At 47.8% G+C, this 19,345-nt stretch overlaps 1 protein-coding gene across 3 annotated transcripts in view; it reads right to left on the bottom strand.

The window, feature by feature from the left end:
• Positions 1 to 6,912: 6,912 nt before the first annotated feature.
• The window catches only part of HHATL (hedgehog acyltransferase like), a 41,520-nt gene continuing 29,087 nt past the window's right edge, over positions 6,913 to 19,345 (bottom strand). For all 3 annotated transcript variants that reach the window (XM_032772416.2, XM_032772427.2, XM_032772408.2), the window contains 6 exons: positions 18,036 to 18,207; positions 16,199 to 16,343; positions 15,085 to 15,120; positions 12,939 to 13,140; positions 8,903 to 9,044; positions 6,913 to 7,298 (listed from right to left, as the gene is read on the bottom strand). In XM_032772416.2, coding sequence (XP_032628307.1) covers positions 7,177 to 7,298; positions 8,903 to 9,044; positions 12,939 to 13,140; positions 15,085 to 15,120; positions 16,199 to 16,343; positions 18,036 to 18,207 — 819 coding nt within the window. In that variant the 3' untranslated portion in view covers positions 6,913 to 7,176. The remainder of the gene's footprint in view (positions 7,299 to 8,902; positions 9,045 to 12,938; positions 13,141 to 15,084; positions 15,121 to 16,198; positions 16,344 to 18,035; positions 18,208 to 19,345) is intronic.

Below are 19,345 nucleotides of genomic sequence, written 5' to 3'. Positions count from 1 at the left end.
TCAAAGCTAAGCCCTGGTTTGGCCTGGAATCCAAACACCAGAAAGGGAGCAGCTGGGTGGTTGAGTGAGTGTGAAAATCTGGGACTAGGTGACCCACCCAAAGGGACACAGGAAGTCTGAGGAAGAGCCAGGAATTAAGCCCGGATCTCCATCTTGTTATATGTGGAGCAATTTGTCCATCTAGAAGATGGGGGGGAAAACATCCAATTGTTAATGATCTGAAATGAAAGGAAGACAACAGAGACGTTACAAGATACTAGAGCCTTGCAAAGTGTCACCGAGCTTGTGATAACAACAGTCTCAGATATGACCCTATCTGTCTAGTTGACTCACAATCAGTTTTTATTATGGCCAAATACAGCTGCATCTCATTCTGCTCATGCACCAAAGCTGACGGAAACAGCATGTTGTCCTAAGGGTCGTCACTAAACTAGCAGAAGCTCAAGGAGTCTGTAAGCCAGGGACAGGGGTGGCTTCAGGCACCAGCATGCCAAGCGCATGCCAGGGATGGCAAGCCACGGGGTACGCTGTGCTGGTCTCCGCGAGGGCGGCAGGCAGGTTGCCTTCGGCAGCATGCCTGTGGAGGGTCCGCTGGTCCCGCAGCTTCAGCGGACCTCCCGCAGGTGTGCCGCCAAATCCGCAGGACAGGGGACCTCCTGCAGGCATGCCGCCGAAGGCAGCCTGCCTGCCGTGCTTGGGGCGGCAAAATAGCTAGAAACGCCCCTGGCCAGGGACCTTGATGTTTCTCTTCTGCTGCTGGAGCACTGGATCCATTTGGCTCAGGTGGGTTTAAGTTATGCAAGCAAGTTCCTACAACTGTATGGTGGGAAAGAGGGCATCATTGCTAGAGCTTTTCATCTTCTTTGGTTCTATTGGATATTTTTGCATCTTGGAGTTCGAGAGACACAGCTCATCACAATGCAGGGCTTGCTTTTTAGCCAGCTGGGAGTGGGCTGCATGGCCACTGTACACACAACATATCTAATGCCTTGCTGAGTCCCGCATGCCAGCAGTGGGTGAGTGACAGATTGGAACATGGCCTTGAGAATGCTCTTACCCTGCTGTCTCGGCTCTGTCTTTTTCAGGCAGCGTCTTCTGTGGCTTTTAAACTGCAGCGTTTTAGGAGCTGGTTTTGTAAGCTGCGTGTCTGTTGCAGTGTTGCTTTTTGGGGCTGGGGGCTGTGGCTGCTCAAAGGCAGGATCCAAATTCTCCCTGCCACTGAATATCTGGGTTTTGGATTATTTTCCCCCCTGATGCATTAGTTTGCACTTTGCCAAGCTGAATCTCATTTTTTACCCATGTCCTTAATCTCTCCAGCTCCTGTTCTTTTCTTTGTCTCTCTTGAATGGTATCATCTCAGTTTTACGAGTGTGTTATTTATTTATGCTTCCAGGTCATAAGGTGAAGCAATTCATTGAGACTGGACCTAACCCAGTTCCAGAGAGCAGAACATAAGAATGACCATTCTGAGTCAGACCAAAGTTCCATCTAGCCCAGTATCCTGTCTCCCGACAATGGACAATGCCAGGTGCTAGAGGAAATGAACAGAACAAATGATCCATCCCCTGTCACCCATTCCTAGCTTCGAGCAAACAGAGGTTAGAGACACCAACCCTGCCCATCCTGGCTAATAGCCATTGATAGACCTATCCTCTATGAATGTATCTAGTTCTTTTTTGAACCCTGTTATAGTCTTGGCCTTCATAGCATCCTCTGGCAAGGAGTTCCACAGGTTGACTGTGCATTGTTTGAAGAAATATGTCCTTCTGTTTGTTTTAAACCTGCTGCTTATTAATTTCATTTGGTGACCCCTAGTTCTTGTGTTATGAGAATGAGTGAGTAAATATGGAGTAAAATGATCCTGAAATATACATAGGTCATGGTTTCTTCCACTTTTGAGTCCCACGTGGGGTCACAGCGACACACGAGAAAGCCTAATTGAATTCTCCATTGATTTCAGTGAGTGTGTGTAGGGTGTAAGAACCTAATCCAAAACCCATTGAAGTAATGGGCATCTTTCCATTGACTTCCGTGGGGTTGGGATTGATCCCTACATCAGTACAGAATAGTGGTTTTAATGGTATAATCTGGCTGTTGTGAAAAGTTTTTGTCCTCTGATGATTGTGCAATGGTGGAATTTGTTGGGATCATTTTGGATTTTGGCCACATGTAATTAAAGCAACGATTGTTTGTAATATCATCTCCTGGTGGAAATTGCCATTCTCGGTCCTTCCAGAGAACCTGATCATGGGAGGAACGAAACACGATAATGCTTAGCATTGACACTTGTAAGCGAGCCCACAACACCTCTGTGAGGGAGATGGGCAAGTGCTAGAATTCCCCATCCCCACAGAATTGCATAGATGAGGAAACTGGGACCAAATGTGACTTTGATTCATAGACTCTAAAGCCAGAAGGGACCATTATGATCATCTAGTCTGACCCCTTGTAGAACACAGGCCAGAGAATTGTCCTGAAATGATTCCTGTTTGAACTAGAGCAGATCCTTTAGCAAAGCATCCAATCTTGATTTTAAAATGACCAGTGAATGAAAGAGTGTTCAGCCCCAAGATGGGCACTGAGCCAGGATTAGAACTCAGGCCTTCCTCGCTCTTTACCTGCCCCAGGTTGGCTTCTAACATCAGCAGAAGCTTAGCAAGACAGGAGTGGGGTTAACCTCGTGTGGGGAGGAAAAAGTACCAGATCTTTCATTAAGCGTCTCTCCAGCAGATTGCTCCCTCAGCCAGCTTCTAAGATTAGCTCTGGCTGAAAGTTCCAGCAGGTGCAGCTGCGGGATAAATTTAGATTCTTAGGGAATGGATTATTTTTTCTGTAAGTGCACTGAGGGCAGTACTGCACTGCACTGTCACACACAGCTTTGCTACTTGAGTCATTCATTCTGACACCCGTGGCTGGATGAGTTCTGACTGCTCTGAATAGTCTGCGCCCTGGCTTGAACCTCCTGGGGCCAGTCCAAGGGATCAGCACAAAGCAACTTGATACATCTTCAGCCTCCTTCTGGAGGAGACCTTCATTTCATAAAGACGAGAAGTGACTCTTCTGACGATGTTGCCGTTACTGATGGGTAAATTTGGCATCTCTGGGGCTGCTGATTGTGCCAAGAAACATGTTCCAAGGAAGCCCAGCAGCAGAACCTATGTTCGGGTAGGGGCTGGCATCTGAGTGGGTTTTATGAGATCATACAAAGGAGAGGCTCTACCAAAAGACAGTGCCCATCCCATCTCCCAAGACTTTGGACCAGATCCTCAACTGGAGCACATCAGCCTGGCTCCTTGATTGTCTTACAAAGACATCCTGACACTACGGGCAGGCGTCATTCCAGTTTTATGACCATATAACTCCTTTGAGTTCAGTGGCATTACAGCAGCATGAAACTGGAGTAACAGAGAGTGTGCATCTGAGTCAGACCTATGTGTCACTCCATGCGGCCTGATTGTTCTCTCGGGCCTGCTGGTGTCAATTGGGAGTCATTCCGGTAATGTCAGTGAAGTTATATCTTGTGTAAACGGGTGTGAGTGGAGAATGAGGGCCTGTGGGCTGGTTCTCCTCTCCTGTATGATGGTTTTACCCTGATGCATCAGTGGAGTTACACCCGCGGAAGTGAGATCAGAACCAGGCCCCACTGTGAGTGTCCAATCACATCACCTTGTGGGAACTTCAATAAAATCCCTTCCGCCTGAGGATTGCAAAGCTCCTCCAGAAATATTAATGAATTCAGCCTGAGAATGAGAGGGATAGGAATAGTCCATGGGGAATCTAAACCACCCTGAAGTTAAGTGACTTGCCCAAGGTCACAGAGTGGTCCAGACTCTAGTCTCACTTACACAGATATGAACCAGGAGTAAGGCCACAGAGGTCATTGGCATCCACACCAATGTGTGTGAGACCAGAATCAAGCCAAGTGATTATATCAAGGAGCCAGGAGTAAGACCCAGATCTCCTGAATCCCAGTGCTTTAATTACAAGATTCATAGATTCTAAGGCCAGAAGGGACCATTGTGATTGTCTAGTCTCACTTCCTGTATAACCCAGACCACATAACTTCCCTGAAAAAATTCCTGTTGGAACTAGAACATAATTCTTAGAAAAACATCCACTCTTGATTTTAAAATTGCCAATGACGGAGAATCTACCACGACCGCGGTAAATTGTTCCAATGGTTAATTACCTTCCCTGTTAAAAATGTATGCCTTATTTCCAGTTAGGATTTGTCTAGCATCACCTCTTAATCTTCTCTTTGTAAGCTAAATAGATTGAGCTCCTTGAGTCTGTCACTGTAAGGCAGGTTTTCCAATCCTTTAATCATTCTTGTGGCTCCTCTCTGAACCCCCTCCAATTTATCAACATCCTTCTTGAATTGTGGACCGCAGAACAGGACACAGTAATCCAGTGGTCACACCAGTGCCAGATACAGAGGTAAAATAACCTCTCTCCTCCTACTCAAGATTCCCCTGTTTATGCATTAACCCAGTGGTTCCCAAATTTTTCTGCTCCATGACCCCATTTTCCAACGTATTGCTTCCTGGGACCCCAGACAGCCGGGAGGACTCATTTTTAAAATGGCGTTCTCCACACAGCATGAGCTCACACACATCATGTATCTGAGGTCATGCTCCACAGGGGATGCCATTTTGTAGAGCAAAATGGCGTTCTCCATGTGGCGTGACCTTGCATACGCCATACGTGCAAGGTCATGCTGTGCAACGGATGCTATTTTACAATTCCGCACACTCAGGATTGCTGCAACCTCATCCGCTGACGAAGTGACCCCCACCACTTGGGATCACAACCCATCGTTTGGGAACTGCCACGTTAGCCCTTTCAGCTGTAGCATTGCACTCGGAGCTCATGTTCAGCTGATTATCCACCATAACTCCCCAGATCTTTTTCAGCTCCACTGCTTCCCAGGATAGTGTCCCTCATCCTGTAAGCAAGGCCAACATTCTTTGTCCCTGGTTGAATACATTTACAGTTGGCCATATTACCAAGGTCTATTGTTTCCCTGTGTCCAGTTTACTAAGCGATCCAGATTACTCTGCATCAGTGACCTGGCCTCTTTGTTGTTTGCCACTCCCCCAAGTTTGGTGTCATCTGCAAACTTTATTGGTGATGATTTTATGTTTTCCTCCAGGATCATCCTCCCCTCTGACGTATCTGTATGTATAAAACACACCCACATGCACTAATCCATTATATTTCAAAGGAGCAGTTTCCCAAAGCCACACAATATTTTTCAGCTGATCAACATGTGTGTTTGCCCATCAACTTCATTCAGAGTAAACCTTAGAATTTGCCCTTTGGATGTATGAGTGCATCTGCTCATCCATTCACATCACCGGCTCAGACTGTGAATCTGTCAGAATCACTCAAGCATTAGATGGAGGATCTTAATGGCTGAGTGGTCGGAGTTTCTTACTTCTCAGTCACTTGTATGAATTTGAGCCTAAGCCTTTTCAGTGGTCAGGACAAAGTAAACGAGTGGGTCTCTGTTTGATTCCTAGGGGACAGATATTTGTGTCACAGAAACCAACACCAAAAATGTCATGGAGGTCGCACTACTCTCCTAGTCCTATAGGTGGCACCCTTAAAGTCAGACTCAAGGTATATTGATGGAACGTTGGGTGAGACATTTGCACTATGGTTGCTTGTAAGTGACCATTCGGTAGGTCAGTACAAGGCCTCGTTCTCCCAGGCTGTCATTCAGGCACTTGTCACCAGCACTAAATAGACTTAAAAGAATAATTGATGTTAGAGGAACTTAAAAAGGGAGGCTCAGGACCTGTTCCGCAGAAGAGTTGAACACTCACTGATGCTGACTTCTTTGCATTCGTCTTCAGCATAGATGTTTGGAAACCCCTGCTCTGTCCGGTGCTGCTGCTGGCCCTCTTCATTTACATATTCATTTGCAGAGTCATAGAATTTAAGGGCAGAAGGCACCATTAGTCTGACCTCCTGTATAGCACACTAATCCCTCAATTTTACCCTGTTATCCTTGTATTGAGCCCAATAACTTGATTTTGATTAATGCATACCTTCCAGACAGGCATCTTGATCTGAAGACATCAAGAGATGGAGAATTCCTGCAATGTTTCTTCCCATCCTGTCTCTGTATTTCCTTTGGGAATTTGTTCTAATGGTTAATCACCTTCACTGTTTAAAATTTGTGCCTAATTTCCAACTCGAATTTGTTCTTGTTATGCCTTTCTCTGCTAGATTAAAAAGACAAGTAGTCCTTGGTATTTTCTTCCCTTGAAGGTCCTTATATACCGCAATCAAGTCACCTCTGTTTTATTTCTTACAAGCTGAAGGCTGAGCTCTCTGTCACTGTCAAGCATTTTCTCCAGTCCTAATCATTTGGGGGGGCTTTAAATTTGGAGCTTTTTATATAGATTTTAGGTTGGCCTCTGTTGTTACACTAGGTTGACCAGACAGCAAATGTGAAAAATCAGGACGGGGATGCGGGGTGGGGGGTAATAGGAGCCTATATAAGAAAAAGACCCAAAAATTGGGACTGTCCCTATAAAATCGGGACATCTGGTCACCCTATGTTATACAGAGATTAGATTGAAACATATGCATAGCACCCAGAATGCATTAGTGAAGGGCTGGGTAATTTTTGGATCCCTACCATGAATCTATAGTTAGATAGGATAAGAACATAGTAGCCAAACTGCATGCTTCAGTGTATAAGATGCTCCTCTCTTCTTGGGAACAGGAAGGAATCCTTCCCTTCCTATGGGGAGAACAATCAGCCCGGTGCATTATAGGGGAAATGCCTTCTTCTGAAACACCGAGTGTGTCTTGCAAAAGGACTGAATGCTTTATCTCAACTAGAAGTTATGGGCTTGAGATGCTGCGATCAGTGGGTGTTATGCAGAAGGTCAGACTAGATGACCAGGTCTTAGAATCTATTAAATGGATCTAACATAACTTAGCCTGCCATATGTTCTTAGCATATTAAAAGCCTATTAAAGTCTTATGGACAATCTTTCTTTAAGCTAGAAGATTTGTATTACAGGTGGTTTGTACATGGGTGAGATACAGTAGCTTGACTGAAAATAAAGTTGGAGAGCCCCATTTCAGGGTTCTAGGCTTGGATGGCCTGGAGGAAGTGATGCTGCCGCTGAGCTATCTGGGCCAATCCTCTTCTCATCTCTATGCTGCCTTTTCTTTGTCTCGTTTCTCTTCTTCTATTGCCAGGAGGCGCTCCCTCTCCTTGATCAGCTGCACTCCGCAGTAGGTGATGAACCAGATGGACAAGGTGCTCAGTGGGAAACCTGCGAGTCAGAGGGACAGACAGTCAGCTTGGCTTGGGTGCTCATGAAAAGGGTGAGGTTCTTCTCCAAAGCTGGTCTGAATGCAACTCAGCATCCTTGCTCAGTATGGGGCAGGTCCTGAGAGATGATAAACACAGGGAACCATGTCTGTGCATGAGCCACAGCCCATGGCGATCCATGGCAGTCTTTCCATCGACTTCCATGGGCTTTGGATTTGACCCCATCTGCACTCATCCACTGGGGCGGAGTTCTCCAGGGATGGGTCCAGATCTGCCAAAGTAGCATGGTCTTCTATAAACCATGAGGCCCTCCCAGCTTTGCATCCCGTGGAAAGACTTTCTCAGCTCCCCAAGCTCAGACGGACTCCTTCATCCCACTTGGGGCATCTCTACATGACTGCGTAAGTCAATGTAAGTTAGGTCACTCAGGGGTGTGAAAAAGCCACCCTCCCTGAGCTCCATGAGGTACATCAACTTAAAGCTCTGTCCATGCCTCGCTATACTGGTGGGACACATTCCCCATCAACATAGCTTCCACTTCTCATTGAGGTGGAGTGTAATTATGCTGATGGGAGAGCGCTCTCTCCCATAGGCATATGTGTCTTCACTAGACGCGCTACAGCAGTGCAGCTGTGCCAATGTAGTGTGGCAGTGTAGACTATATCTCTGAGCCAGCCCCATGCAATGTTTCTTCACATCCTGTCCCTCTATAAACACTGGGCCTGGAACTGGCCCTCTGGAGATTCCACCCCAACTCTCCATCTCTCTTTCCTAGATAACAGGAGAATTCAGTCACAGGCCCTCATTTAGAATATCAATAATAGAGAGGACAAGCAGTCCCTAGTAAAGGGGCTTAATTCCACTGGGCAGGGGGCTGGCAGTGTTAGAGGCCACAGTGAGTTCCATAGCAGAGAAAGAGAGATCTCGGCTCTGTGCCTCTTAAAACAGGACCTCTCAATGAGTTACACGACTAATTCTGACAATGAACTCAGCTGTCAGGGACTTCTGTCAGTTTGAACCCCCCCAGGTCACACGTTATCCCCCTCCTGAGCCCTGGTCAGTCCCATGGCGGAGCCTGGAACAGGATGGGGCACCACTCAGTCAGCCACTTATAGCCCAGGCTGTTTCAACATGCTGCTGTCACCTCTTGGTGAGAAACACACAGTCAGGGTAAGTTATTAGGCCATGAGACAACGAATGGGATTTAATAGCAGAAGGGATCCAATACAGATCCTAAGAAGCTCTTAGAAATACAAGGCTGATGAGGAGACCGTCTGTCTGACAATCTCAGCTCCACATGGGAATAGCAGCTGTAATGGAAGAAGGAGGCAGCGGGGAAATAAATCCTTGTTATTATTGTTTCCATTGCAATAGCATTGACAGGTCTAAACCATGGTCAAGGCTGCACTGTGCTAGGTCCTGTACAAACACAGCAAAAAAAATGATGGTCCCTGCCCCAAGGAGCATACAAGCTAACCACAAACGCTCTTCCTATTAAGTCGGGGTGCCAGGCTGGGGGGGGTCAGTGGTTTGAGTTTGGTGTAGTGACTCTTGTATGCAAAGAAAAGGGGCTGGCCCACACCAGGGGGAACAGAAGACCTTTACCTGTCAGGAGGATTCTCTTGGCAACCAGCAGTGTGAAGTCCAGGCTGTTGAGGGCAAGGACATTGTAGAGGACAATAGCCCAGAAGTTTGCAGCCCCGAAGATCCCTCTAATCCGCCGAGACATCGGCTCTGACATGTTGGCCTGCCCAGTGAAACAGAGAGACAAGAGCGTAAGGGGACAGCGCTGCCTGCTAAGGGGAGTGGTGGTTTTGTTAGCTGTGTTCTCCAAGAGCCTATCTTTCTATCTCAGGTTCCACAACTGTGGTATCTGAACACCACACTATCTTTATCCTCAGAGCATCCCTGGAAGGTACAATCGTGCTATTACCCCCATTATACAGATGGGGAACTGAGGTGTGAAGAGACTAGGGCCTCACTCCCACTGAATTCAATGAGCCCAAGATCGTACAGGGAATCTGTGGTATAGCAGGAAATTGAACCCAGGTATAAACCACCTGAACCATCCTTCCAGTCTAGTCTATTCTCTCCTCTCTCTGGCCCATTCATTGTTTCCCTCCATTTGACACTCCTGCTCCCAGTCCTGCGAAGTGTTGAGCTGTGAAGTCTATGGGAGCTGGGGATGCTCAGCACCTTCCAGGAGGCACTCCCAGGACTAGCTTTGCCAACCCTCCAGGATTGGCCTGGAGTCTCCAGGAAGCAAAGATTAATCTTGGATTAAAGATGATGTCATGTGATTACATCTCCAGGAATATGTCCAACCATAATTGGCAAACCTACCTGGCCATAGGCCTGCTGCTTACAAAGATCGGCTCTGTGTGAAGTGCCTGTAGCAAAGTGAGGATCCCCCTCGCTAATGGATGGTACCATCAGGGTAATGCATGAGCTGAGCCAGCCCAAGGCCACCACCTTCCCTTCTGCGAGCACCAGTCTGGAACAGTGTTTAGTGCTCCAGACGAGATGGCGCACGCCCCTGGAGGGCACAGTTCAGAGTGAGGGAAGTCAACAGAGCCAGGGCAGCGGAGTCTAGCCTAGAGAGCAGAGACCCTAAGTAAACATCACTGTGCTTCACGCTGGCTTATTCCCACAGCTGACAAGGTCACTCTCATTTTCCCTACGCTTTTCCCCCTGCCTCACTGCTGCCTTCGCCCCTCTCTCCTTCCTCTCGTGTGGTGGCCTGGGCCTTGGTGCTCTCTCCCGCACTCATAGCCACCTTCCCAAGCAAACCCTCCCCACTTCAGTGAGCCCACACGCACACCTGCCGTGGCCTGTATTATACCCCTGGGTCTTGTCCCAGGTTCATTTGTCTTGCCTGAGTGAGACTGTAGGCTCATCAGGACAGGGAGGCTGATGGGAGTGGAAGAATTCAGCATCTCCCATCACCAGGCAGGCAGACAGTCCAGGTTCACTCCATACTATAGCTGCATTGTTCTGCGATTCCTTCGATGGGACTGGCCACCCATCCCTCCTGGCCTCCAGAGAGGGGGCCTGGTCTGGAGGAGAGGGCATGGCTGGGATGTTGCTACATGTGGCTGATCTCCAGTTGCTGGAATGGTTTCCTGGGGGCCGTGGGCAGCCATGTGTAGAATTCAGCAGCATTTAGGCTCTGTTAGCACCCAGGGAACCCAGCCCTGGGGAGAACAAGGGTGTGTTAAAACTTCTCTGGTCCTGCACTGAGTTCCGCTCAGGTAGACAAGGGAATGGGCCAACGTTTGTGAAGTGAATACTAGATGACAGGAGCCCCTCCTGTGCACCTTAGTAATGGCAGGCTGCCTTGAGGCACACTGCTGTGGGCACGATCCTTTGTCATGATTGTCATTAGCACTAGCTGGAGTCTGTTAAGATTGAAAAAAACCTAAAGCCCCGTGACAACGGCAGAATGCAACCGTCACTTGAACATCATCCTCAGTGCCACTGCTGTGACTGGAGATGGGAAATGGCTTTTATAGCAATCTTCAAAGAGAACTAAAAATCCCAAGATCCTTGGAGCTGAGAATTGTGGTGCCTTGGGCAATAAGATTTCTCTGGCTTTGTGTGTTATAATCTGGTTACAAGTTCAATTTGAAGAAGAAAGGGGATGGTTAGCTCTGAAGCATTTCTTTGAAGGGCATCGTTGTCAGGTCCGATTGTTTTTAGGTTTGGTAAAAACAACAGAAATGTTTCCCTGGTATGATTTCTTGCATCTTTCCTGGCAGCATCCTCCTACCTGACACTAGCTCCCACATTTAGATGGGGTCACCGTTCTTTAGAACGGATCGAAAAATGGCATTTCAGACCTGCGGGAGATTCCAGTATTTCAATGTTTGTTTTCATCCCAAATTGGAATAAAAAGTTGAAATGTAAAAAAAAATTGCAGAATGAAAAAAGGTTCTGGAAAAATTCCATGTGGACACATTATATGTTTTGTTTCTGGTTGGCATTAACTTTACTTCCACCTGAGTTGCTGTGGGTGGCTCATGGGTAGTAATTCTGGGTCCCTTGATGTCCTCTCCATTTTCCGCTAGGGGAAGCACCAGGTCTTTGACTGGAATCAATCTCCCCTGAAGCACCACAGGAGCTCAGGTGGGCTTTGGATCAGGCTCTGGGGGGAGGGAATTTGGATTTTGTGTGTGGACGTGGAGCACAAAGGCTGCCATCCTGAGCCCTTGTTGGTAATCCCAGCCGAAGGCCATGGACTCTATGGCCATGGAGACTGAGCTGCCCCCTCTGCCCTAGAGATGATCCCTTCAGATCTACCAGCCTTTCAAAACCAAAATGAGGGTGATCTGAAGTATCCAAAAGGCTTTAGGTGGGAGGGATGGGGCCATCACCCCTTCCCAGTCAAAGATGGGGAATGTCCCTGTGATGCGGTGTATAGACTCTACGAGAGAATGGACACTAAGGCTATCTCCACACAGCTCATGGCAGCAAGATGCCTAGCCTGGGTCAACAGCCTCAAGCTGGCACTACTGTACTAAAACCAGCTGTGTAGACATTGTGGCTTGTGGCTCTGAAGCCTAAGAAGGGGGTGGGTGTCAGGCTCTGAGCTCTAGCCTGAGACACAGCATTTACACAGCTGTTTTTAGCACGGTGGTGCAAGCCTGACTCTGTTGACCCCAGGATGGGACGCTCATGTAGACATATCATAAAGGGTTAAAAAAGGGAGAGATCACCTCCCCAGCTGCACCTATGGGCCAGCTACGGGGGGAGGAGGTGTCAAAGGCTGCAACCCAGCCAGAACAGGGGGGCTGGAGATCCAGAGAGCCCCAGGGCAGGGGCTCCATGGGGTCAGACAGGAGGAAGTTGCCCAGGAAAACCAGTTCTCTGCCAGAAGGGATCTGAAAAGATTATTAGGCAGGAGGAACCATCAAGGCCCTGAGGAAGGAACCAGCCAAGGAAGCAGTAGAAGATTTATGTAAACAAGTACACGACTGCATCACCCAGAGTCTCTGGGCTGGGACCTAGAGGAGAGGGCAGCCCTGGATCCTCCTTCTAGGCCCGCACGGAGTAGAGACTTCTAAGAACCCTGAACAGGGATGGCAACAATAACAGAAATACACGACTTTGCCTTTGTGTTTCTGCTTTAACTTATGTTATTCCTGCCCTGTTGAAGAAAGAAGGGAAGACACCTGTAAAGGGGGCAGCCGCAAAAGAGGGGATAAGAACAGAGGCCCCAGGCCGAAAGCCCAAACTCCTGGGACTACTGAGAGAAGGTTCACTAAAGAGACAGGAAGGACTTTGGGTGGGACCAGACTCTTTTCAGCCCTAAAAGGGGAGAGACACAAGTAACCCAGCCGGAGGACTGGAGTTACAAACGCAGACTGAGGGATATAGGTTCCATCCCTGAACAAACTAAGGAAAACCGAGGCAGGGACAACTGCAGTTCTGTGGCTGACTGCCAGGGTGTGCAACGGTGTTGATGTTCCTCAGTTACAGCTCCCCATTTGATCGGAAATCTAAAATGATGTATGAAACCAGCATTTTGGACCCCTGGGTGTAAACTGGTGCAGCTTCACTGAAGTCGCACATGTTATCGATCTGTCACTCCAAACCAGATGATCCACCCTACCTGACGGCAGGTTGGAGTTGAGTTTCTTACCTCCATGCTGCCAAAGGGCTCCATCTGGAAAAACTTCTGCACCCAGAGCTCGAAGTTGAGTCCAAAGCAGTTGCAGACAGACCAGATATAAACGATCTCGCAGGGGCCCAGCCACAGGGTGGTGACAGCGAAGGTGCAGATGGTAGCCCGAAGCTCCTTCACAACATTGTCGTGGTTCTCCCCAAGGTGATCGTACACATACCTAGGGGTCAATAGAATCAGTATTGTTTAGTGGAGATCTGCATTGTATTCCTGGTCTGGCCACTGGTCTGCTGGATGACCTTGGGCTATAGGTGCCGACTCCATGAGTGCGCCAGAGAACCCACAGGAAAAAAATAGTGGGTTCTCAGCACCCACCAGCCACAGGTGTTTGGTGGCCCAGGGAAGGGTAGAGTGCAGCAAGCGGCAGGTGGGCAGGGACTTTGGGGAGGGAGCAGAGTGGGGGCAGGTAGCAGTGGAATGAGAGTGGGGCCTTAGAGGACAAGGCAGAGTGGGAGCAGGGCCTTGGGGCAGAGCAGGGGGTGGAGCACCACTGGGAAAAACTAAAAGTTGGTGCTTTTGCCTTGGGCAAGTCTTGTCACCCCTCTCTGCCTCGGTTTCCCCATCTGTAAAATGGGGATGGTGATCCTGGCCCTCCTTTGTGATTTGGGAGCCATGGATGGAAAGTGCTTTGTAGGAGCTAGTTGTTGTTCTTACTCCAGCCCCTGGGCTAGAGCAGCAGCTCTGCAGTTAGAACAGAGAATTCCTCCCCTCGTTACCCTATGGAGACCATCGGTTTCCAATCAAGTTACTCCAGAACTGTCTTCTGCAGGCATTTTATCTCCTGGCGATTGTATGGGAGGAGGAAGATTTTGTAGGGGTTCCCTGGCAATGAAAGAGTTACATCTCTTGGGGAGTGAATGGTGGGGGGGTTGGGGATGGCTGCTGTCCAGCACTGCCAGGATTACACTCTTCTGCAGGGCAACTGGGAGGAGAGCCAGTAGGGAATCGCAAGACTTTTCACAGGGGTTTGGCCTGGGGATGGGATTCTGCAGCAGGCAGGGCTGGGGCAGTGTTACTTGCGGGGCTGGAAGGATGATGTCTGGTAAACCTCCAGCAATGAGCATGTACCGTATCACCGTAATACAAGCCACTGCACAGCCCCTCTCGCTCTTCTCCCACAAGGATATGGGTTTTACAATATACGCTTATTGTGACACCTCTTCCTAAGGGGACCACGTGCCCGGTTTTTTACCGAAAAGGTGGGTCGAAAAGAGGATCTGATAGTGTCCAGTCAGATCTACTGACTGGACACACAAAGTCCAGTTACTGTGCGCAGGGGTGGTGGGGAGGTGCCAGGTCATTACCCGCGCCAGCCCCTACTCAGCCAGGGCTGCCTCCTACTTGCATTGGGCAGCTGCAGGTCCCAGCCCCAGCTCCACAGACAAGTCCCTCCCAACCCCAGCAGGGTAGAGAGGGGAATAGCAAGAAGCGATGGGGGAGGGAGGAAGAGGAGTGAATGTTGATGGGGTCTTGGGGGGGACGAGGCAGGGCTGGGGCGGGGCCTCAGGGGGAAGATGCAGGGTGGGGAAGGTTCCGGCACTCCTGCTGAAGTATCTAGTTTTTAAATATTACTAAGTTTGCAACCATGAACCATTTACCAGGTTCCCTGGTGCACAACCATTTAATCACAGGCCATCTGACACTTTCCTCGCACAGTCACTAGCATGTTATTGTTACTGAAAACAGTTGAAAGGCTGAGGAAGAAATGGATGCAGCATAAGCCATGGGATATGGTCAGAACAAGGTCACCAGAGATTTTGGGGGGCTGGATTCGGCGGAGTGAGAGAGAATTGGATTGGAGGGGAGCCAGGATAGAATTGTTCAGCAAAAAAGTTTGAGTCAGGTTCTGGGTGGTGGTTCGAGCTGGTTCTTATTGTCTCCAAACCAGTTGGCTCAGCCCTTTTTTAAAAACAGACTGGCTGGATCACAGCTTAGGGAGCTGATCAGCAAACAGATGAGAAATGAGATGCTTTAGGGTTCTCAGTGACCAGAGTGAATGATGCCATCTAGGGCCAGTTACATTGCTATTCAGGGAGTCAGTCATATCCTGGTAGAGAAGATCCCGAACCCCAGTGGAGATGACAGATCTCCTAAGGAGACTTACTTGCATAGCCAGTCATTAATCCCTCTGTCAAAGTGCCTAAAATACAGACAGGCAAAACGAGAGAAAACATTAAAATGGGAAGTGTTAACAATTGCATTATATTACATAGTCATTCAAAGACGTCTGCTCTCATTTGCACCTATTTTACACTGGTGTAACACCCTTGAACTTACTCCTGATTAACCAGTTTGTTTGCCAGGCGCAGAATACCAGTGTTAACTTTAACTGTCTCTGATGCAAATGTTTCACCAAAGCATCTGATTTTGCAGTTATTCCTATGCAAATACCACAGAAGTCAATGGGCCACATTGGGACCTGGGCATAAGCAGATGCCTCTTCCAGCGCCGTCTCTGGACCATTGACTTCAGTGATATAAATAGTGATGTAAGCTACATTTTTAGCACAAGTGGGCCAGAAAAGGGTGGTAATTCTCCTCTCACATCACTGTAACATTATGGATAGTTGGGAACAAGCTGACGTTTTCCTGACAGATCCACCATTGAAGCTGGAGGTGGGAAAGGTTTCGTAGTTCAGTGACTGAATGTACCTCTCGGGGAAGGACCGTTTTCTGCATTGCCTAGTGTCTAGTTTTAAAAATGTCATAAGTAATGGGGCTTCCACCTTTTCCCTTTGGAGACTATTCCACATGACAATACATCTACTTGTCGGGAAATTCTCCCTGCCATTCAGCCTCCATGTCCCTTCTCTTCCATCCATCTGATTACTCCTGCTTACGTCCTCCTGGACCATGCTGAAGAATTTCTCTCCATCCTTTGTGCTTACACCATTCTGGTATCAGTAGGCAGAGATAATGGGCCAGATCCTCAGCTGGTGTAAATCAGTCTAACTTCATAGACTAGAGCAGAGTAATGACTGTTGACACCAGCTGAGGATCTGGGACCATGGCCACATCTATCCAACTAGGTAACACATGTAACATATGATCATTCTCCCTTCCTTTGCAACCTTAGCCAATAAGATCTTGGGACTATCTGACCAACTGCTGCAAGGAGAGAGAAATGACAAAGCTGTGTTCCTTCTCAGTATATTTCCCTTTGACTAACTGGATCAGTCATCTGCTGCCTGAGCCCATTAACATTTTAGATGCACTCACGTTTCTGCAAAGACGTAGAGCATGGTGATGCATTTTGGGGGCTGCGGCGGGTCCAAGTGATCCAACCTGGCAATGGTGTTGATAACTCCAAACATCACCGCAGCTTTCACCCAGTCATACACCAAGTTAGAGTAGGCCAGGCCAGCTGTATGGTGCGCATAACAAAGAGATAAAGAGAACGGCCCAGTGAGAGGCAGGCAAACAGCAGAATGATCTAATATTAACACGAGAGCTGTGCAGAAGACAGAAGTTCCGTTTAGCAAAGGATTTTGTGATTTCGAAATCTGGCTTCGTTCTTGATAAGAACAGAGCCCAGAGTTTTTGGAATTCTCTGGGAAGGAAAACTCAGAAGAAAAATCGTTTTGCGTCATTTGAAACATTGTTTCAAGATTTCCCTTTTTATTTTCTGCTATGATACACTACAAAATTAAAAACAATTGACGTGAAAAGTGGTCTCAAACCAAAAAAGTTGAAACGTTTCATTTGGAACATGTCAAAATGGGAAGTTTTCATAGTGTCAGAACTCCCCCCTTTCCCCCCCCCGCCCGTTTTCTTCTAAACCAAAATTCCAGTGAAACTGATCCGATTTCACAAAAATTTTCATCTAGATGCAACTGCATATTCTGACACAATAAACATTTAACCCGCTCTGGTTACCACAAGGGGGCTCTGTTTTCCTCTGGGGTCCGGACCTCATATAGAAGTAACTTGGATTGTGAGCTTGTTTGGGCAGGGACTGTCTTTTTGTTGTGAATTTGCATGGCACCTATGGGGTCCTGGTCTGTGACTGAGGTTCCTAGGCAGTGCCATAATACATCAATCATCTTCATCATCACAGACTTAGGACTCTGCTGCTTCCTCTGAGCTAGCAGATCTGGTCTTTTTAACTCAAGCAGTAGAGGTTTGTGCTTTTAGATCTAAAACTCCTGGATTCAGTTCCTGCATGTGATCCGTTGAGAAGAATGGCTCTAATAGCATATGCCAGCCGTCTCAGCACCGGTATCAGCGGTTAACCCAGGCGTCACACTTTAAAACAATCAAAGTTTGTTTTTATTCCATTCTCAAACCTTCCCATACGTTCAGAGGCTGAGCTATGGGCACATTCTGGTCTCAGAAAGCACCGTGGCAAGTATACCTTTGCCTGAAATGAACCAGGCTCAGCCAGCGGCAAGTTTTCTCTTTATTTGGTTGTTGCCGGTGGCTCTTGATTCAAGGCTTTGTCTCCTGTGACGCCTCTGCCTGTGTCCACACACATGCATAGTAGGCCAGATTCTGTTCCCGGATACATCAGTGCAGATGTGGAGCCACTGCACTGAAGTCCTCTGCGTTTTACCCTCTGGTGGCTGTGGCTGAGATCAGAATCTCAGACTCTGGCCCCGCGAATACAGAGTCATGATAAACAGTGGGGAAGCTGTTGTTGAACATGAAAGTAGATACTTTGACAGTGTCTCTTGTTGTCTTAGAACTTTGGCCCAGGGGCCAAAATGTTCATACATGGCCACTAATTCTGGGTTACCAGGTGCCCCCTTGAGACACCTTGGGGCTGATTTTCAGAAGTGCTGAGCTCCCATGATTCCCACTGAGATCAATGGGAGCTGCTGAGTACCAGGCCTTTTTACTACAGCTCCCTAAATAATGATTTAGTTGCCCAACTTCAAGCACCCACGGTTATCCTTGATTTATCTTTGCTTATTACATTACATTATTCAGGCACCTGAATAAAAATATTAGTTAACATTTCAGACTCGAGAAGTTCCTAAATCTGCTAAGATCAGAGACTGCCATTGACCAAGCGGCTAAGGGACAGGAATGAAAGGCGGTTCTCTGCGTCACTCACCTAAAGCCCAGTCTGAGAGCCGACTCACGAACTTCACGTCTGCAGGAAGGGTCAAGATGTAGAAGAAGTGGAAAAACACGTCCACTGCGACGATTGCCCCCAGGTGGAGAAAAGCCTGGACACGAATGTTCCACATCTCATTGTCTTTGCGTCTCAGCTCGCTGGTGCTTACCTATTGGGAAGACAAGCAAGGGAAGGGCTGAATTGAAACAGACGCACTTGCTATGCCACCCAGAGAATGGGCTGAGAGTCAAACAGCCACTTTTGGTCATCTCTAGTAGAATTTTCCCAGCCTGTCTGAAGCCTTGGCTACACTGGGATTTTGTAGCTCTGCAGTTTCTCTTTGAAGTTTGTTTTTGAAGTTTTTTGTTGCAGGATGGCTACTTTTAAATCTGTTATCTAATGTCCAGGGAAATTGAAGCGTTCTCCTCCTGGCTTTTGTATGTTACCGTTCCTGATGTCTGATTTGTGTCCATTTATTCTTTTACGTAGAGACTGTCCGGTTTGGCCAATGTACGTGGCAGAGGGGCATTGCTGGCACATGATGGCATATATCACATTGGTAGATGTGCATAGGGTGAAGACCCCGATGGTTTGTGCTATGTGCATTGGGTCCTGATGTGCTTGTTGCTAGAGATGATTTGGGGACGAGTACGTTGTGATAGGATTGAGGTGTGTTATAGGGATGGTGCTGAGTTAGTGTTTCTGTGGTGTGGTGTGTAGTTGCTGGTGAGAATTTGCTTCAGGTTTGGGGGCTGTCTGTAAGCGAGGACTGGCCTGTCTCCCAAGATCTGTGAGAGTGAAGGATCGTCCTTCAGGATAGGTTGTAGATCCTTGATGATGCGCTGGAGAGGTTCTAATTGGGGGCTGTAGGTGACGGTCAGTGGTGTTCTGTTATTTTGCTTGTTGGGCCTGTCCTGTAGTAGGTGACTTCTGGGTACCTGTCTGGCTCTGTCAATCTGTTTCCCCACTTCCCCAGGTTGGTAGTGTAGTTTTAAGAATGCTTGATAAAGCTGCAGAAGCTACAATTCATTTGCAAACTTAACACCATTAATTTGGGCTTGAATAGGTACTGGGAGTGGCTGGCTCACTACAAAAGCAATTTCCTCTCTCTTGGTATTGACACCTCCTCATCAGTTATTGGGAGTGGACCACATCCACCCTGATCGAATTGGCCTTGTCACCACTGGTTCTCCACTTGTAAGGTAACTCCCTTCTCTTCATGTGCCAGTATATTTATGCCATATCTGTAATTTTCACTCCATGCATCAGAAGAAATGAGGTTTTTTTTACCCACGAAACCTTATGCC

The sequence above is a fragment of the Chelonoidis abingdonii genome, chromosome 2 (genome assembly GCF_003597395.2).
Source record: "Chelonoidis abingdonii isolate Lonesome George chromosome 2, CheloAbing_2.0, whole genome shotgun sequence".
Classification (NCBI taxonomy): Eukaryota; Metazoa; Chordata; order Testudines; family Testudinidae; genus Chelonoidis; species Chelonoidis abingdonii.
The sequence above is the reverse complement of the archived record's forward strand: the minus strand, read 5'-3'. Positions and strand labels throughout refer to the sequence as shown.